This window comes from Aquarana catesbeiana, linkage group LG04 (genome assembly GCF_042186555.1).
Source record: "Aquarana catesbeiana isolate 2022-GZ linkage group LG04, ASM4218655v1, whole genome shotgun sequence".
NCBI classification, from domain to species: domain Eukaryota; kingdom Metazoa; phylum Chordata; class Amphibia; order Anura; family Ranidae; genus Aquarana; species Aquarana catesbeiana.
The window spans coordinates 140512351-140534326 of record NC_133327.1 but is presented as its reverse complement, the minus strand read 5'-3'; the positions used below and the strand labels follow the sequence as shown (position 1 = coordinate 140534326).

Genomic DNA, 21976 nt, shown 5'->3' with positions numbered 1-21976 from the left:
TTTTTTTTTTTTTTTTTTTAAATTGGGATATTTATTATAGCAAAAAGTAAAAAATATTGTGTTTTTTTCAAAATTGTCGCTCTTCTTTTGTTTATAGCGCAAAAAATAAAAACCGCAGAGGTGATCAAATACCACCAAAAGAAAGCTCTATTTGTGGGGAAAAAAGGACGTCAATTTTTTGGGTACAACGTCGCACGACCGCGCACTTGTCGTTTAAAGTGCGACAGCGCTGAAAACTAAAAATTGGCCTGGGAAGGAAGGGGGTGAAAATGCCCTGTATTGAACCGGTTAAAGAAACCAGACGTGAGGTGGTTGGAGTTTCTGATGAGGTGGCTAATTTGACAGAACACCTGCTCTCAATCGAGCCGGTTCACATATCCCTGTGGTGGCTGCGGACTGAATTGCACAGGGGTCCTGTGTGTCTTTGGCTCCGTTTCAGGTCCGAATTCAGGCAAAAATTTGGACCTGATTCATCCCTGAAACAGAGAACAGGGACGCACGGGACCCCTGCTGTGAGCCGCATCGATATTAGGTGTGAACCCAGCCTTAAACTTGTAAACACAAAGTGTCAGAAAAGGCTTGGTCTTCAAGTGTTTAGTATCACTACTGATGTCAGTGTCAGTTAGTGTACCCCCCAGCCAGCGTCAGATTGTCCGCCACACTATCACAGTCCCACAATAAGTCCCTGATTTACTGTAGACGATATAACTTTCATGTAAACCAAATAATATACACATATTAGGATTTTTTTTAACAAAGACATGTAGCACAATACATCTTAACCTAAATTCATGAAGAAATTAGATTTTGTTACATTTTTTATTGGATATGTTTTATAGCAGAAAGTACGAAATATTGTTTGTTTTGTTCAAAATTTTCACTTTTTTTTGTTTATATCGCAAAAAATAATAAACCCAATGGTCATCAAATACCAACAAAAGAAAGCTCTATTTGTGTGAAAAAATTATAAAAAATTAATTTGCACACAGTGGTGCACGACCACACAATTGTCAGTTGAAATAGCACAGTGCCGAATAGCAAAAAATGCTCTGGTCATAAAGGGGGTAAAATCTTCTGGAGGTCAAATGGTTAAAGCTGACATTCAAAAAAATCAGCTTTTATCCATTCTAATCCTCCACCCCTCACCTTTTGAAAAAGACAACCTTTCTTCAAATTTTTTCAAAAAGATTTTTCTTCTCATCCTACCCCCTACCTCTATTCTTGCCTGGGTGATAACGCTGTTTCACTCTCCTCCTGCAGCCTCCTAGAATACAGACATCACACATACCAGGTAGCACTACTTTCCATTCATGTAAACAGAGGTGGCACCAGATCTCACAAATGTACAGACAGATATCTGGCGCCATGTCTGTTTACACATTGTTCTATGTATGAATGGTGAAAATCCTGGAATATGGAATATCAGTATACTAGGAGGCAATACTATCCTTCATTAATAAAAAAATATGTAAACACACACAGCACCAGATCTCTGTGTACGTTTGAGCACTGGAACTGTGTCATACTGTGTCACATAAGTGGACAACGCTGGTTCCGCTGAGCTGGTAAGTACTGGTATGTTATTACAGCAAAAAAGAGCAGGTAAAAGGTAAGGGAGAAAAACAATGTTTTCTTTGGGATGGTGGAGTTCCTTTTTCAAGTAGACATGTGCATTTCGTTTCGTTCCGAATCGAAATTCGGACGAATTTTTCATTATTCGGAAATTCGGATGCATCCGAATTTTCGAATTACAAAAGTGATGAATTTAAACGAATCCAAAAAAAAGCGAACGAATTCGAATCGAATTCGAAAACAAATTTGAATCGAATTCGAAAACAAATTTGAATCGAAATCGAAAGCATATTTGAATTCGAAAACATATTTGAATTGAAGTCGAAAACATATTCGAATCGAATTCGAAAACATAATCGAATTCGAAAACAAATTTGAATCAAATTTGAAAACAATAGAAATCGATTTTCTAAAACATACAATAAAATAGAATATAAAATCATAAAGCAATAGAATACATATATATAATATTTTTTTAATTCTGTTTTATTGTTTTTCTATGCTTTTCTTTTCTTTTCTTTTCTATTATTTTCTATTCTTTAATAGTCTTTTCTATTCAAGTTCGAATTCATTCTATACGAAATTCGAATTTCGGAACATGGCTTCTGAAAATCGAATTTCGTATAGAATGAATTTGAATTTGAATAGAAAAGATTAGAATAGAAAAGAAAATAATAGAAAAGAATAAACTAGAAAAACATATATTGTATTTTATTCTATTCTGTTCTTGTTTTTCTATTCTAATCTTTTCTATTCAAATTCAAAATCATTCGATATGAAATTTGAATTTCGGAAAATGGTTTTATATATATATATATATATATATATATATATATATATATATATATATATATATATATATATATATATATAAATATATATATAACCATTTTCAGAAATTCTAATTTCGAAAATCGAATTAGAATAGAAGTAAGGAATAGAAAAGAATAGACTAGAAAAACAATAGAATAATATATATATATATATATATATATATATATATATAGAGTTCCAAAGGTTGCTGCACTTAAAAATTTGATGCTTTGTTCCATCAAATCTTTAGAAAAAGATTACAAAGCAAGTAGAGTCATTCCAAACAGAATCATTACAATCATTTGTTCAGACAAAGATTACATTTCAGGCTGATTTGTTCGCACCCTTCCTTAGATCAGTCAGAACACATCTCAACTTTATTTTTATATATACAAGGTCGGTGGGAGGACCTGTTTGCTGACACTAGATTGAAAGCTGTGTGTGTGTATATATATATATATATATATATATATATATATATATATATATATATATATATTATATTTTTTTCTATTCTGTTCTATTGTTTTCTATGCTATTCGTTTCTATTACTTTCTATTCTATTCTAATCTTTTCTATTCAAACTTGATTTCAGTCTATATGAAATTCGAATTTTGGAAGATGATATATAGATAGATAGATAGATAGATAGATAGATAGATAGATACATATATATAGATAGATAGATAGATAGATAGATAGATAGATAGATAGATAGATAAATATATATATCTATATAGATATAGATAGATATATATCTATCTATATCTATATATAGATAGATATATAATATTTTTTTTTCTATTCTGTTCCATTGTTTTTCTATGCTATTCTTTTCTATTCTAAACTTTTCTATTCAAATTTGAATTCATTCTAGATGAAATTTGAATTTGAATTTGAATAGAAAAGATTAGAATAGAAAATAGACTAGAAAAACAGTAGAACAGAATAGAATAAAATATAATATATATATTATGTTTTATTCTATTCTGTTCTATTGTTTTTCTAGTCTATTCTTTTCTACTCTATTCTACTCTTTTCTATTCAAATTCGAATTCATTTTATACGAAATTCGAATTTCGGAAGATGGTTTTATATATATATATATTATTTTTTTCTATGCTGGTCTATGGTTTTTCTATGCTATTCCTTTCTATTATTTTCAATTTTTTTCTAATCTTTTCTATTTGAATGCAAATTCATTCTATACAAAATTCGAATTTCAGAAAATGGTTATATAGAAATAGAATGAAATCGAATTCTAATAGAAAAGACTAGAATAGAAAAAACAATATATATATAACATCTTCCGGAATTGGAATTTGGTACAGAATGAATTTGAATTTGAATAGAAAAGATTAGAATAGAATATATTATATATTTTTTTCTATTCTGTTCTATTGTTTTTGCATGCTATTCTTATTTTCTATTCTATTTGAATCTTTTCTATTGGAATTCGATTTCATTCTATATGAAATTCGAATTTCGCGAAATGGTTATATATAGTTTACTTTTTCAAATTCGGTCAATTTTTTTTCGAATACGGTAGAATTTTTTCGAATTTGATAGGTTTTTTTTCGAATGCGGTAGAATTTTTTCGAATTTGATAGGTTTTTTTTCGAATGCGGTAGAATTTTTTCGAATTTGATAGTTTTTTTCGAATGCGGTAGAATTTTTTCGAATCTGATAGTTTTTTTCGAATGCGGTCGAATTTTTTAGAATTTGATAGTTTTTTTTCGAATTCGGTAGAATTTTTTTCGAATTTGACAGTTTTTTCAAATGCGGTTGAATTTTTTCGAATTCGAATACGAAACTAAACGAATCCCGAAAACGAATGTAATGAATGCAACTAATTTAACTAAATGAATTTAGTTAAATAACGAACCTAAACTAAACACATTTTTTCATTCTGCACATGTTTCAAGTATAACTCCATTCAGTTTTTTGTTTAATTTTTAAGTCCCCCTGTAAAAAAAAAAAAAAAAAAGTGTTGCCAATCTTTACTTGCCCTCTTCATACTCCAGGGAAGTCCCTGACTTCCTTCCTAGTTCAGTATTGGTGGTTCTCCTGGAGGCAGAACAACACTGCCCAGATCCAGTGACACAACCTGACATTTACACTAGGGTGCCCACGTGTCCCGGATTGCCCGGGATTGTCTCTCAATTCATATTTGTGTCCCGGGCACCTTCATTCATTCAATACAGTGTCCCTGAACATGGGCATCCGCAGAACTTTTTTCAGGGGGGGCATCATTTTGGGGTCACCCATGCACCGCCCCTTTTCGACAATGTCATTATTACATTATCATGGTCAGAGACTGCAGACGTAGTACAGTTCCCAGGATAGGTAATGGATAAGGGTCAACAGCTTCTCTTACCAGACCCAGTGAAACTACAGTAGTGATCCCTCCGGCTGGACGATCGATCACTCTGGGTTTCCAAGGAGCGACTCTGGTCAGTAGTGTAGCATGTCTGTACCCTGGTAGTGGCTCAGTCTTTCTCTCTCTGGTGGTGCTGAGCAGCGTGGCTCTCTCTGGTGGTGCTGGGCAGCGTGGCTCTCTCTCTGGTGGCGCTGGGCAGTGTGGCTCTCTCTCTGACTTCTGCCCAGCACACTCCTTGTTCTTTGTCCTGTAGCGCTCTCTCCCTCAGCTTTTTTCAAGGCTGCAGTCTCTCTATCTCTCTCTTGATCGTGCTGTTACCTCCTCCCTTGTGGAAAATGGGGTCGACAATCTTTAGGACTACATGTCCCATGATGCTCTCCTCTCCTAGTCTCCTTTGATTGGCCCTCAGTTATGGCCAATAAGGAAGGAACAAAGCGGGCAGGAAGCTAGGTGGGGAAACTGGTGAGAGCCGCCGTCTCTTCTCCCTGACAGGAGAAGGGGGGGGGGGGCGAGTGGGAGAAACCTCTGACAGCCAGAGAAAGGGGGGGGGGTGAGCGGGAGCAATGACAGCCCGCAGCTCACCTTTCTCCTGTCACAGCGCCGCCGAGTTCTCTGCTGGACTGAGCAAGGAAAATAGTTTAAGTCACACTACACTGATGGGAGGGCTTGACAGCACCTCGATGGTGTCACCCCACTGGCGGGTTACACCCGGGTACGGGCCATCCACACCCGTTAGCGATGCAACTGTGCTGAATTTAAGATCTGATCCGTGATTCCAGGGGGGGGTCTTGACCCCCCTTGCCCCTACCTGTGGACGCCCATGGTCCTGGCTAATTGTTAGAAGATCCACTGATTCCTCTCTAATTCTGGAATTGCTGCACCTTTTCTCTTCTGTCACTAGGTAGCACTGTAGCTAGTGACATTACATCAACAAGGGCATAGCAAGGTCAGATTATGAATGGATGGGATGTCTCAGCCAATTGGCACTGGTTTCTTTAGTCCCTTGGCCTGCTGGGAGAGCCTATTTATTTGGGTGGAGTCAGGTGATCGAGGTTCTGGACGGCTGTCTAGGTGGACGTGTGTTATGTCGCCAGAGCCTATCCCGGGGACACCTGGCTGCTAGGCTGCCTGAGGCCTATCCAGGAGAAAGAGCAGGAGAAGCAGTGTAGGGTTGGAACTGCAGGATTGAAGTCCAACCGAGTTGCAAAGGTTCAACCGGACGGGGAACCAGTTGTAGTCGGAGGTAAAGGGGAAGCAGTGGCCACTAAGGGACCATCCGCCTTATTACCAGAGACTACTGTGAGTAAGCTCGAGCAAGTACCAGAGCAGTCTTCTCACCAGCCGGGGACGATAAAGAAGTGGGAAAGCTTCAGCAAGTGCCAAGCCAGGCACCCAGCGGGTTAGCGGGGATGACGCTTGAGGAGTATACAGTGGGTTGGCTGTAGAAGAGCTCAGGAGATCGGGTGACGACTGGGATCTGGAAGTCTAGTGAGAGACTGGGAGCTCAGTGAGTGAAGACCTACAGTGGGATACTGTGAGAAGAACTATACTGTGATACCAAGAGTTATGTACCTTTAGTGACTGTTACAAGTTCAGTTGCCATAGGGGACAGCGGTCCTACCTATACAGACATGGCATCCGACTGGAGGCCTTTCCCTGTATAGCTGTCTACCTATAGTGTCTCGGAGCCTGCCAATTACCATTGCATCTACCTAAGGGTGTCTCCCACAGTTCTTGTTAAGAGACAATAAATCTCTTGTTCGCATTCAAAAAGTGACTGGCGCCCATCATTTCATCTTGCATTACACCCACTATGCCTTGTAACCCACTTTACAAGGAAGGATGTCAGTTCTCCCTAACTCTTGAGGTCACCGTCAGGCTTCTAGAGGTCTGGGATGTCACTACATTTATTTATTTATTTATTTATTTTTACATACAGTTTTTTTTTTCTCTGCAAGGAGAGAGAAAGATACAATATGTGCAGCCCCACGGCAAAAAGCACAGTCCACTAAGGCCGCATATATGTGTTATGTCGGTGGGAAGGAGTTAAAGTGATGTTAAACCATGGGGAGACACTCTGACCCCCCAGTGCGGCCCTTCCTCCTAGGCCTACATGGGCCTTCATTGCTCTCTTGCTCGGCTGGTCAGAGGGAGACATTGAGGTACCTGATCTATAACCAGTGTACTGTTACCTCTTTACCAATCTGGACAGATGGCTATCCCAGTAGTATCTTGGAATATTAGGGGCCTCCGAGAGCCCCTTAAACGCACAATGATTTCCATTACTCTTTGAAAACACCTGCCTGCAATATGTGCCCTGCAGGAGACCCATCTGGTACCAGAAACTCTGTCGTGTCTGCAGTTCTTCTGGGTGGGCTCAGTGTGTCACTCTACTCATACCTCCTACTCCAAGGGGGTGAGTGTTCTGATGCACCGGTCCTTGGATTACTAGCAAAATCATAGACCCTGAAGGGAGATTTGTGTTTCTGATATGTAGACTATCTCAGGTTAAATGTATTCTTGCAGCAGTGTATATACCGCCTCCTTTTAACTCTGTAGTGCTAAGACTCCTTCTGACGTACCAGCTGGGTAACCCTGACATTCCCCTAATACTAATTGGGGATCTCAATGGATATTTAGATCCCGAACTGGACTAAAATTTATAGTGGAAGTAGGATGGATGGATCCATGGTGGTACCACAACCCACTACAGAAACAGTTACCCTGTTTCTCCAAGTCCCACCTATTCCTGTCCAGAATCGACTTGTGTCTCTGTACCCAGGCTGCCGTACTCTTGGTCCAAGACACAATATTTAGTGAGAGGAATTTCTGATCACTCCCCCCTGGTGGTATGCCTCAATGTCAGGCCCACATCGACCCTACCAAGGGCTTCCTGGAAGCTTAACACCTTTTGGCTCAACCTCTTCAGCTCCTATAGCAGGATTACTAACGAGATCTCTGCATACTGGCGAGACAATAGGGAACACCCTGACCCCCTAGTTGCATGGGATGCCTTCAAGGCATACCTGAGAGGCTTATTCATCACTAAGGTAAATGCAATCAAATACAATTCTAGGGTACAGAAGAAACATGCTGCACAGCTGGTCCGTCGACTGGAGGTGGAATTCATTGCTAACTGTTCTGATGATACTAGAGAAGCCTGGATGGCTGCGCAGGTGGTGGTGGACCATCTGCCAACATCATCGGCAGATAGGAAGCGCTTTTTCAATAGGCAGGCCTTCTATCACGAGGGGGAGCAGACGGGTAGGTTGCTGGGAAAAATTGTACAGTCGAACCAGACTTCTTCCATTGGGGCCCTACGCAATGGTGAGGGGAAGGTGTTGAATGACCCTAATACTATTATGCAGGAGCTGGTGGGGTTCCACTCAAATTTGTATCGGTCTAGGCAGGATTACACATTGTTAGAATTGCAGGATTTCCTCCAAGGGATCGAGCTCCCATGTCTGTCAGCCTCCCAGAGGCAGTTATTAGACTCCCCCATAACTGAGGAAGAATTACTGAATGCGGTCAACTCTTTCCCAAACTCGAAGGCTCCGGGCCAGACGGGCTCCCAGTGGAGGTATTTAAGCAGCACGGAGCAGTACGGAGAGGCTATATTGCCCCAACTTCTTAGGGTGCTCAATGCGGCCAGGGAAAGCAAGACTCTTCCTGATTCCATGACTAAACATTGTCTTACTGCTCAAACCAGGCAAGGATCCATTGGATCCGAGCTCGTACAAACCCATATCCCTTCTGCAGGTAGGTACTAAGATCCTCACCAAAGTCCTGGCCATGAGACTAAATAAGATCATCTCGACAATTATCCATCCAGACCAATCGGGCTTTATACCCGAGAGGTCTACTGCGATTAACTTGCTTAGATTATTCATTAATAAACAGTCCTGGGCGGACAACATGGGGGACAGGGCCTTGTTGTCATTAGATGCCCATAAAGCCTTTGACAGCGTGGAATGGCAATACTTATGGGCCACCTTGCAGAAGATAGGGTTCGGCCCTGTCTTCCTATCCTGGGTGCAATTATTATACAGCTCTCAGGCAGCCATAAGGCAGGCTGGGCATGTCTCCATGTCCTTCCCTTTATATAGAGGTACAAGACAGGGCTGCCCACTGTCCCCTCTCCTGTTTGCCATCGCCATAGAGCCACTAGCTGTCATGATTCGGACCAACCCCCAATCGAAGGCTTCAAATACAGCAAAATCCATGAGAAACTCATGCTCTATTCCGATGACACCATGTTACTTCTGGGGGACAAGAAGGCATCCCTACAGGAGGTCATGGCGGTCATCACAAAATTTGGAGCATATTCGGGGCTGGTGATTAATCGGAATAAATCCTTAATACTGTTGTTAGACTCCCCAGCAGACAATCAGGGCAACGCACTGTGGCCACCTCTTTTAAATACCTAGGAGTGATTGTTACCCCGCAACCTCGAGACTACGTCTCCCTTAATTTATCAGCATTATTAGGCAGAATAAGGGATAAAACCAAAATTTGGTCAAAACTAAAGATGTCATTAGTGGGAAGAGTGAACCTCATAAAAATGGTTTTTATGCCACAGCTCCTCTACATCCTACATAATACACCCATGGTTGTCCCACTTAAAACTTTCCGAATCATAAACTCGCTGTTTAGATCTTTCATTTGGCTCAAAAAGCCTCAGCAGGTCAGGCTCGAGCAACTGCAAAAATCTAAAGAGAGTAGGGGATTGGCTATGCCCAACCCCTGGCTATATTACCTGGCAGCTCAGCTGCAAAACATTGTTTGGGCTTTGCCCATGGAGTTGGTGAACTTTGCAGGGACGGCGGACCCGACCACGGCTCGGTTGCGTCACGTCACAGGAGTAAACAGTGTGGCTATGGGTCTGGAGGCACTGTCCTATGCTAAGTCTAACAAACTTTTTCCCACCTATGTGTTAATGCAGAAGGTATGGAATAAGTCCAGACAGCTGCAAGACATCAATGGATTTACATGTTTTTGCTCTGTCTGGGACAATGGCCATTAGGAGGAACTTTGATCATTGCCTTGTGGACCAAGATGGAAGCAGTGTGGCATTACACTTATGGTTCACATCTTTTCAAGCGGCAAATTGAACTCCTTTACATCCTTACAGGCTAAATTCAACCTTCCCCAATATAAGTATTTCCCATATATTCAATTGCATCATGCAGTTAGGGCCCAGTCAGAGGGAACTCTGTGGCTACAATCACTGGCCCCCATTTTTCACTACATGACGGAGGTCTCTCATTTCAAGGGATTCATATCCCAGTACTATGCCATGCTTTCATCCACACACCTGAAGGGCTTCCCTGCCAAGGTGACACCCCTATGGGAAAGTGATGTAGGCGCATTTGAGGAAGATCAGTGGGAGGAGGCCCTGCTGGCAGTTCAGATGTGTTCTCTAAATGTGGCGCACCGCCTATCCCAACTGTACATTGTAATACGGGTACACTTTACTCTTGCAAAACTGCACAGGATGGGTCTCAGAGAAAACGCAGAATGCATTAGGTGCTCCAGAGACCACGGCAACCTTATCCTCCTACTGTGGCGCTGCCCCAAACTACATCTTTATTGGTCGGGGGTTGTTGCTACCATCATCAGAGCATTTCAGGTTGCTGTGCTAATGGACTCTAAGCAATGCATTTTAGGAATTTTAGATGACCTCTCCATTGAAAATATCCCTACACAAGCCATAGCCAAAGCGTTGTTTCAAGCACGTAAACTTATCCTCAGACATTGGAAGGGGACGGAGCCTCCCACTCTGAAAGAATGGATAACTCAAATGGGGGACACCCTGCGGTTGGAGAAGTATATTTTCCAGCACCGGGGTCACCCAGAAAAATGGTCCCCATGGTTGGATACTCCCGGCCTTAGCCCAGTAGAGTTGGTCTTAGACAGACTGTTTACATGATATTGAGAGTAACCCCTACTTCTAATGTATATATGTTGCTTTTGTTCTCTTTGTACTTTACTACATATATCTAACAAAGTCGGAGGTTCGGTAAAGGGGGGTGGGAGTGCAAGGGTGCGGAATGGGGAGGAAAGCAGAGACCGCAGGGGCTTTTCTGCTGCTTAAAGCAGAGCTCCACCCAAAAGGGGAAGCTCTGCTTGCTTGCACCCTCCTCACCTCCACTGCCACATTTGGCACTTTTGGGGGTGTTCTGAGCCAGAAGTTCAGCCCCCTTCCTTACCTCATAGTCTTCTGGGACACATCACAAGTCCCAGAAGACTACGGGTCCATTCACAAGGCGCAGTACGACTCGCGCATGCGCAGTAGGAACCAGGCTGTGAAGACGCAAGGCTTCCTGTTTCTCTTACTAGAGATGGTGGTGCCTGTCAATGGGGTCACTAGGCTTGTTGTCTCTCGTGATCCTAAACATTGTCTGCTGCGACTAGTGGAACAAATGCCAATACTCAGAACTAGGAAAATACTAATATCTCTGTTATTATATTATGCACGTAAGGCCATCACGATGACCTGGAAACAGTCATCTCCCCCCTCGGTTAAATTCTAAAAAAGCCTTGTCAACGCCAGTTTGCCCCTTTATAAAGCCACCTACTTGAGCAGGGGCTGCCCACAGAAATTTGATATGGTATGGTCCTGTTGGCTAGACGATAATGCCACGGCGTCTGATGTGATAACTAATTCCTAAATTAACATTATGGTTATGATATGCTAGCAAGTTGACCCAACCTTTCTTGTCACATTATCCTGTCATTTTAGAACAGAGCACAATGTTTCCTGAATTAACCCTCTCCCCCATTGGGGTTTAGATAAGCAAGTTTGTATATGTTAAAGGATGTGCCCTGGAGTGGTCTGTTGCCACTTTAGAGGATGTGCCCCTCCGTGGGTAATGTTTGGCCCGTTTGTGGGCAACTCTGTATGACAATATAAAACTTAATAAAAAGATTTTGCAAAAAAAAAACGAGATGGTGGTGCCTGCACCTGAAGCCAATTGAAGAATCGGTTCGGGTGAGGACATCGCAGGATCCCTGGACAGGTAAGCGCCCTTATATTAAAAGTCAGCAGCTACAGTATTTGTAGCTGTTGACTTTACTTTTTTTTTTTTTTGGGAGGAGTCTGGAGCTCCTCTTTAACTGCAGACAGGAAACAGGAACTTTATTATAGAGAAAAGACATAGGGGGTGATTTACGAAAGCCGTGTGCCATCAGTAGAGGCGCAATGCACATTTCCATATTTACGAAATGGTGCACCGGTAACAGAGCACGAATCCCCCATTTACTATAGCGATCTCGCGCAAGGAAGAATGCAATCTGTGCACCACTATGGACATGGCGCACGGCATCTCCAAATCAATATTGACAGAAGATAGAGGTGCCAATATTATGGGGTGATGTGAGGAAGTTTAGTAACAACTGCCCAAGTAACAAATATGCCCAAAATAGAATGAGAAAGTAACTTTTTCAGAGAAAGCCTGCTGTGCTTGCAAGTACGTTAAGAACTGCATGAGATCAATGTAAGCACTGCAAATGCGCAAGCGGCTGTTGCGCTCGTTCACATGCGTTTGTTCACTGTGCGGCCAAAATCTTAGTAAATGTTAAGCGACGTACATGCAATTGCATGGGTTGAACGGGCGCACCTGTAAATTTTTTTTTTTTCGCTGGTTCACCTTTATGTATTTTTTAAGGAGATTTGCACACAGGTCATGTTAGCATGTTATGTTGCCAACATGTGACATGCACCTTGTTTAAATTATGTAAAAAGACTCTCGCTCCTTGTAAAAAGGGCATTTAACCTTCCCCCTCTAATGCATATTATTTCCTTGGGCTAGCTTTTGCTTTTAAAGGGGAACTCCACACTCCATTCTACAATGCTCTTGTCTCTCCCCTCTAACCCCTTGGATTTCCATGGGCTAACTTTTGCTTTTAAAGGGGAACTCCACACTCCATTCTACAATGCTCTTGTCTCCCCCCTGTAACCCCTTGGATTTCCATGGGCTAACTTTTTCTTTTAAAGGGGAACTTCACACACCATTCTACAATGCTCTTGTCTCCCCCCTCTAACCCATTGGATTTCCATGGGCTAACTTTTGATTTTTAAAGGGGAACTCCATACTCCATTTTACAATGCTCTTGTCTCCCCCAGCTAATCCCTTTGGATTTCCATGGGCTAACTTTTGCTTTTAAAGGGGAACTCCACACTCCATTCTACAATGCTCTTGTCTCCCCCCTGTAACCCCTTGGATTTCCATGGGCTAGCTTTTGCTTTTAAAGGGGAACTCCACACTCCATTCTACAATGCTCTTGTCTCCCCCCTCTAACCCCTTGGATTTCCATGGGCTAACTTTTGCTTTTAAAGGGGAACTCCACACTCCATTCTACAATGCTCTTGTCTCCCCCCTGTAACCCCTTGGATTTCCATGGGCTAACTTTTTCTTTTAAAGGGGAACTTCACACACCATTCTACAATGCTCTTGTCTCCCCCCTCTAACCCATTGGATTTCCATGGGCTAACTTTTGATTTTTAAAGGGGAACTCCATACTCCATTTTACAATGCTCTTGTCTCCCCCAGCTAATCCCTTTGGATTTCCATGGGCTAACTTTTGCTTTTACTTTAATGCCGCGTACACACGGTCGGACTTTTCGTCTACAAAAGTCCGACAGCCTGTCCGACAGACTTCCGACGTACCTTCGGCGGACTTGCGGCAGACTTTGTTACGAACGGACTTGCGCACACACGACCACACAAAAGTACGACAGCCTAGTACGCGGTGACGTACACCAAGTCCGACGAGACTATAAAACGGAAGTTCAATAGCCCGTACGACACCCTTTGGGCTCCTTCTGCTAATCTCGTGTTTATCTCGTGTTAGTAGAAGTTTGGTGAGAGACGATTCGCGCTTGTGAGACTCGTATTTTTCAGTTCGTTTTAACTGTTGTTCAGTCTGTGCTTGTGAGGTTTGTATCTGCTTTTCAGTGCGTTTGGTCAGTTGGCATTGAGAAATCTTTGTTTTATTGGCCGCTCGTTCCTGATTTTCAGGTCGTTCTTCACAGGCCTTGCTGTTCTTCAGTGCGTTCTGTTTAGTGCGTTCTGACCAGCCGACCGTTTTGAAGCCATGTTACCTGTACGTACTCGTCGTAGAGCTCGTGCATTGTATGTGCTTGGTGCTGTAGTTTATTCTTCAGCCCAAGACCAGTCCATGAACAGGGCGAGGAGGAGTTCATGGACCAAGAATTGGTTGCTTCAGCGTGACCAGTTCTGTCACATGCCTTTGCTCCGTGAGATCCGTGAGAATAATCCTGAGGATTTCAGGAACTTTCTCCGGATGACGGACCCCGTTTTTGACCGTTTGTTGGCTTTGCTGACCCCCTATATCAGCAGGCAGGATACCTGCATGAGGCAAGCCATCACTCCGGAGCAGAGGCTGGTCGCTACCTTGCGGTATTTGGCCACAGGGAGAAGCCTGCAGGACCTTAAGTTCTCGACAGGCATCTCCCCCCAGGCTCTGGGGATCATTATCCCAGAGACCTGTTCTGCCATCATACAGGTCCTGCAGAAGGACTATATTAAGGTAAGATATTTTTCTTTTATTAGCATCACATGTTCTTTTATGTAATCTTTGATAATATAATGTATTTCTTGCTTCAAACACTACTTACCATCATTGCAATATAGTGTGAATGTCCCCTTTTTATCCTCACACATGCTGGATTTTTTTCCTGTTATTTTTTGTCATGCATGTATATTTTCCTTCAATAACCTTCCCAGCATGAAGTGATGGGAACATATCCACCTAGTCTACTCATTTGGAATGTATTTTGTTTGAGTGTATTTAGTTTGCTGCTAATGAGCAATTATCTAGATTTCACAACCCCCCCACCCCCACCTAAACTCACTCCAAATAGTTGGCTGCTAATGAGCAATTATCTAGATTTCACAACCCCCCCACCCCCACCCTCGTTAAAATTTGCTGGAATGTTCTGTGGTGTTGATTTGTCTAAAGCAAATATATGTGGCACTTTGCAAAATGCATGTGCACTCTACAAGTGCATTTGTTCCAGTGCTTTAGTAAATGAGCAGAAGCTCTGCTGATTTCCATCATCAAATCATATGCAAGCCTCAAAGTGTTTTCATTAATTGCCCTTGCATGTGATTGTGTACTCCTTGCAACATGAATGCCTTTTTACATTACCTCATTTACTGTAAGCTGGTTAGCAACTGCACCTGCAGAGTGCGACAACTGCAGTCTTGTAGCCTTTTTAGTCCCTAAATTCCTGCGTGTCCTCAAAGTAATTTTTTTTAGGGATTTCACAACCCCCTAAAATGTAATCAATGTTCCATCAGAGGGGGTGAGCAATCTGATAAGTGTGCCTTTCCATATTAGTTATTCCAGAACAATTAAATTATTGAATGTTATACTGATGCTGGGGAATAATGTTTTTAATTGTCTAATTTTCTTGCAATGTTAGCTTACAAATTAATTGATTTTGGTTTTCTTTTTTGATTTCCCAGTTTCCTTCAACGCCACAGGAATGGCAGACTGTGGCATCCCATTTTGCCAGCCGTTGGGACTTTCCCAATTGTGGAGGGGCTATAGATGGGAAACATGTCCACATTGTGCCACCACCCCATTCGGGGTCATATTATTTTAATTATAAGGGGTTCCACAGTATTGTTTTAATGGCGGTGGTGTCGGCACACTATGATTTTTTATATGTGGACGTGGGGAAGAATGGCCGGATGTCGGATGGAGGAGTATTTGCCCAGACGGAGTTCTGCCAGCGTCTCCAGAGTGGTGGCCTGGGATTGCCACCTGATGAGGATAACGTGGAAGGACTCCCCTTTGTCTTCATTGCCGATGAAGCCTTCGCTCTCAGCAAGCACCTCATGAGGCCATTCCCCCAAAGAACACTCACCCCGGAGAGGAGGGTTTTTAATTACCGGCTGGCCAGAGCTAGAAGAGTGGTTGAGAATGCGTTTGGAATTCTGGCCAGCCGGTTCCGCCTGTTTCAAACAGCCATTAATTTGGCGGAATACAAACTTAATTTTATTGTTTTATCGTGCTGCATTCTGCACAACTTTTTAAATAAGCATGCTCCAAATTATATAGGCACAGTTGGGCCTGAGGCCGGACAAATAGAAGCCAACCTTCCAGGCCTGGATACTGTCCGTACTGGCTTGGCCCCCCAAAGTGCCCGTCAAGTTAGACAGCAATATGTTAATTATTTTATGGGTAGGGGGGCCATTGCAATGGGCCAGGATATCTAATTTTTGACAATAAAAAAATTATTGATGAAATCTTGCATTATATTTATTGCTTGCCTTTCTTTTGGGCTGTCTCCTAGGTTATGGTCGAGCAGTTGTAGTGCCAACTGTATTGTAATTTTAAATGTCTAAATAAGCTCCATTGCCACTGTAAACAACTTTTTTACAATTATAACTAAAATGATACTGAGCCTTGAAATAACAAACCACACATTTATTTAATTCCTATAAGGAGATGTTTTTATTAATGGTTGTTATGCATTCAGTTCTGCATTTAGTATAAAATGTTCATTGACAAAAATAGAATGATATCTTAATAATGTAGCAAAATATAATTATATCTAAATATTTATACCTAAATCCACAAAAAAATATTTTTGGCTTTTTGATTTTCACAAACAGGCTTTTTTATTGGTTTTGGGAAAATCAAGTTTTGTTTTGTGTTTTATTTTTTTTTTTGGGTTTTTAAAGCAATTTTTGTGTTTATGTTTTTATTTTTTTAGCAAGTTATTTTTGTTTTTATTTTTTTTGAATAAAGTTTGTATATTTTTGTTTTTTTGGTTTTTTAAAATCAAGTGTTTTTTAATTTTTTTTTTTTTTTTAATCATGTTTTTTTTTTTTTTTTGGTTTTTTTAAAATCAAGTTTTTTCTTTTTTTTGGTTTTTTAAAATCTATTTTTTTCTTTTTTTTGTTTTTTTAAAATCTATTTTTTTCTTTTTTTTGGTTTTTTAAAATCTATTTTTTTATTTTTTTTGGTTTTTTAAAATCTATTTTTTTTTTTTTTTGGTTTTTTAAAATCTATTTTTTTTTTTTTTTTGGTTTTTTAAAATCAAGTTTTTTATTTTTTTGGGTTTTTTAAAATCAAGTTTTTTATTTTTTTGATTTTTTGTGTTTTTTTGAAAATCAATTTTTATTTTTTTGTGGATTTGTGAGGTATTTACAAGAAACAGCCCTCCTTTTTTACATTAGCTTAAACAGCCATTTATGTTCTGGCCAAAACAAAAAAGAGAAGGCCCAGAATGGGGTCAGCAAAACAGGAAATGAAGGACATGATTGATGTTTTGGGGTTTAAAAAAGGGCATTTAGATTCGACCCAAAACATCAATCATGTCCTTCATTTCCTGCTGCATACGATCCAGCCGATTCCGCATTTGATCGATCTCCCCATTCCAGGCCATGATTTGAGCAATTAGCCGTTGGGCACTGTCTGGGGTAAAATAGTCAGTTGGACCTAAAGTGGAATGAAAAAAAAAAATATGTTTAGAAATATGCACACATAAGTTTACCTTACCATAAAGCTGGTGTCTCAGACACTGACCTGGTGGGGTGCCCATGTCGCAAAGTTCATTAACATCCTCGGGGGTGGCGCTGTTGCTTGACTCCAGCACAACCAGATCACCTAAAATAGAGTAGAAAAATTACATAAAATAAAAGGCAGCCATGCATAGATTACCGTAAGCTGGTGTGTCAGACACTGACCTGGTGGGGTGCCCATGTCGCCCACCTCTCCTTCCTCCACATCCTCAATGGGACTTGGGCTTATTTCCCAATCATGTTTTGCTTTGGGTTGGCTGAGTGATTTTTCCCCTATGTGAAACAAAAAATTATTTTAATCTAATTAGCACACAGATATTTTAGTACATAGTAATTTTCCAACATTTGTAATGAAGTGGTTTGTGTAGAGTTCCTATTTTACCTCAATATTTAAAATTTGAAAGACATATCGGATAGATAGATATCAATATCTCAAAATATAGTTAATAATCTTTTGATCTCTCTCTATATCTGGACCAAAATCTCAAACTATCTAACTAAATGTAAAGCCAAAAAATTAAGATAACTTCAAATCTTCCAAAAGAATGTTTTAAATTTCTATATCTATCTATCTACCTATCTCTATATTTCTCTCTCTCTATATATATATATTTCTCTCTCTCTCTCTCTCTCTCGTTTTTATATATATATATATATATATATATATATATATATATATATATATATATATATATATATATATATATATATATATATATATATATATATATATATATATATATATATATATATATAGTTAGATATATATATATATATATATATATATAGTTAGATATATATATATTTATATATATATATAGTTAGATATATATATATATATATATTTATATATAGTTATATATATATGTATGTGTGTATATATATATATATATATGTATGTGTATATATATATATATATATGTATATATATATATATATGTGTGTGTATATATATATATATATATATATATATATGTATATGTGTATATGTATATATCTATAGATATGTAACTAACGAGGTTTCTTAAAAGATCGTTTAAAACGATGAAAACAAAAATCGGATAGGAAGGAAAAGCACATGGAGCAATATACAAGGTAATAAACACAAGATAAAAACACGACAAGTACTTACTTTTTTTAAGAACTTTCCGGATACGTCGGTATTGATCCGGCTCCCTGAGTTTCAGGTCAGACCATCTTTTTCGCAGTTGGTCTTTGGAGCGCTGGACCCCAAAAGATGCCTGCAAAGTTTCCACCACCTTCGCCATTATTTTGGCCTTGCGCAAATTTGGCCGTGCGTACGGCCCATACTTCCCATCATAGTCGTCTTTGTGAAGAATGGCCACCATCTCCACCATCTCTTTAAAACTCATATTAGAGGCCTTAAATCTAGGCCTCACAGATTTTGTTGACGTTCCAGCCTCCGGGCTGTCTCCACTACCTGAGGTCGTCAACATTTCAGGTGTCTCCGCCATTCTTTAACTCCACTACGCGCCGTAACAAAAAATGGGCGGAGAACATGAGTTAATTTCGAACGTCAGGGGCGGGCGACGCAGGCGGAGTTTCACACATGCGTAGTGTATAAAGAGCCTTGCGCACGTGTCGTACGTACGTTCTGTGCGTCGAATTAGGGGGCGGAGAACATGAGTTAATTTCGAACGTCAGGGGCGGGCGACGCAGGCGGAGTTTCACACATGCGTAGTGTATAAAGAGCCTTGCGCACGTGTCGTACGTACGTTCTGTGCGTCGAATTAGGGGGCGGAGAACATGAGTTAATTTCGAACGTCAGGGGCGGGCGACGCAGGCGGAGTTTCACACATGCGTAGTGTATAAAGAGCCTTGCGCACGTGTCGTACGTACGTTCTGTGGTAGGTGATAGTGGACCTGGACGTTACAAAACGAAGGTAATTTTAGATATATTCTTTTTTTATTTTTTTTTTTTTTTTGGTTTTTATGGTCATGACTTTGTAGCAAGCGGCCTATATGGCTTGATAGATTGATGAGGCCTACATAGGGAGAAGATGATGAGGGGTTAGCCGAAACCTATAATAAAAGTGTTTTTTGTCTTGTGACTTCATCTTTTCCAGATATAATGAATCCCCTATTTAAGGATCCAGAGTTCCTTACATCTTTTATTTCCAAATATCGAGAGATGAGGAATTTGTGGGAGGTGAAACACCCTCAGTATTATGCTAAGCATGTGAGGAAGTCAACGCTGGAGAGACTTCTGGCCTTTGTCCAGGCGACCATCCCGGAAGCAACAATGGAGACATTGCTCAAGAAAATTGGGGGCTTGAGGAACATGTATAAGAGGGAGCATAAGAAGATCCAGGAATCAAGGAGATCAGGAGCATCAGCAGATGATGTTTATGTACCCAGGCTGTGGTACTACAATCAACTCCGTTTTCTGGATGACCAGAATGAAGCCAGGCCATCACTTTCAACCCTTCCCTCCACCCTTCCCTCCACCCTTCCCTCCACCCCAGCAGAGGCTGATGAGGAGCAAGCTGGGTCTTCCATCCTGGATGAACCAGATATGACCATCTGGAGTCAGGTAAATGATTTAAACAAATATTTACTGTACTAATATTAATGATGTTAACTGGATGTTATAATTGTCTAAAATAATTTGGCACTCAAAATTGGGTATACATATCAATTGACAGTAGTGGCTAAATATGTTTGGCACCTGCTTGAAATAATTATGGTGTCTGATTAGACTCTTTTATTAAAGAGAAGTATTCACATTGAATTTGCTATTCATGAGAAGCAAACTGTGTGTCATTGATGAAGCCAAAAAAATATACTCAAACTATTGTCCTTTTTTTATACACAGGATGAGTCCATCCAGGAGGAATGTGGGGAAAGTGGAAGGCAGGAGGAGACCAGGCCCATGGACAGCCTGGAGGAGGCCGGATTCACCATCATCCTGGAGGAGGCTGGGCCCAGTGTCAGGCAGGAGGTGGCTGCTCCCAGTGAGGTGGCTGCTCCCAGTGAGGTGGCTGCTCCCAGTGAGGTGGCTGGGCCAAGCGAGGTGGCTGGGCCCAGTAGAAGCCTGACCGAATCCCAAGTGCCTCCCCTCCACCTTCCCAAAAAAAGGGCCAGGAAGGGGATGGTCACACAGGACGCATCCCTGCGCCTCATGCAAGAGGCCACCCGTTTTTTAAAAAGCCCCCCCGAAGCGGAAGAATCCTATGGCTGCTACTTAGCCAGCAGGCTTCTTCAGATGGATTGGGAGCAGCGCCTCATTTGTGAGCGCCTATTTGGGGAAACAATCCATAAGGGGCTGCAGGGCACGCTAACACAAAACACCCAACTACATGAGGCAGCCCCCCCTCCTCCTCCTCCTCCTCCTCCTCCTCCTCCTCCTCCTCCTCCTCCTGCCACAACTGAAACACCAGAGCCACAGCCTCAAAAGAAGGCTACAGGGAAGGCTGCAGGGCAGCGTGGAGGAAAGGCTGCAGGGAAGAGAAGAAAATGATGACCTGGGTTCAGTCTGGTCTGACAGAAGATGCAGGCTGTTGTAGGACCACAGTCTGGGGACATCTAGATCATCTGCTGGTGCTGTTGATCTCTGGGATTCTTGGACCAGATTGTGCTCCCTCTTATATGGACTCCTCAAGATCCCAATTTTCTGGTACACCGACTTTTTCCAGCGTTGACTTCCTCTTTATTTTATTTTGACCATGAATAAATGGATATTTTTTGAGTTTAGCAAAAGACTTTATGTGTTTTCTTTGAAATCATTGATTTTACACACAATGTTAAATTAACAAGGGACAACAATCTCATTGAGTTTGAAAAAAAACACACCAAAAATACATTACTAATGTTAATAATGTTCAAGTGGTAAGTCTTGAAAATCCAAAAAATTACGTAACCAAAAACGGTGCTTTGGGTTAACTTTATCTAAAAACTAAAAAATAAACACTATAAAAAAAAAAAAAAATAATAATGGGTTCTTTGTGTTAACTTTACAAACCTAAAAAAAATAAAAAAAATAAAAAATAAAAAGGGGAAAAAGTATTATTAGTATGGAAACATTGTTTTAAAAAGGCATACTATATCATTCATGAGATCAAAGAGAAAAAGAATCCAGAAATCAGTTTGGGAGAACTCTGATTATGAACAGCAAAACACCTTCGTTCTTTAGAGCCTTCGTAAAGAAGAAATAAAATGCGCTGCATTGAACGATCACAGATTTTGCAGCGTGATGAATGTGCTACCTACAATACGAACACTAGTTTTACTAGACCGAGTGCTTCCGTTTAGTTTTTGCTTATGAGCATGCGTCGTTTTTTTGTCCGTCGGACTAGCATACAGACGAGCGGACTTCGGGGTCCGTCGTACTTACGACGTAAAGATTTGAAGCATGCTTCAAATCTAAAGTCCGTCGGATTTGAGGCTAAAAAAGTCCGTTGAAAGTCCGGAGAAGCCCACACACGATCGGATTACCAGCCACCTTTAGTCCGTCAGCGTCCGTTGGACTTTTGTAGACGAAAAGTCCGACCGTGTGTACGCGGCATAACTTTTTTTTTTTAGTCAAAACTTTTTTTATTGACAAGAATAATGGGTAACTGTTTTAAATAAAGGGGTACACAAATTTCCCCATTCTAGAGTTATACATAATATCAGACATGTATGTACATAT

At 40.8% G+C, this 21976-nt stretch overlaps 1 protein-coding gene across 2 annotated transcripts; it reads left to right on the top strand.

Annotated features, from left to right (window-relative positions):
* Window positions 1-18301: 18301 nt before the first annotated feature.
* On the top strand, window positions 18302-21075 carry LOC141139544 (uncharacterized). 2 transcript variants are annotated; one of them, XM_073625788.1, is made up of 3 exons: window positions 18302-19879; window positions 20162-20323; window positions 20360-21075. In XM_073625788.1, exons 1-3 carry the CDS (start codon window positions 19418-19420, stop codon window positions 20804-20806), a joined length of 1071 nt encoding a protein of 356 aa, XP_073481889.1. In that variant the 5' UTR covers window positions 18302-19417; the 3' UTR covers window positions 20807-21075. The 2 variants fall into 2 exon arrangements, with proteins under 2 accessions (XP_073481889.1, XP_073481888.1); XM_073625787.1 differs by having other exon boundaries at window positions 20162-21075.
* The last annotated feature ends 901 nt before the right edge of the window (window positions 21076-21976 follow it).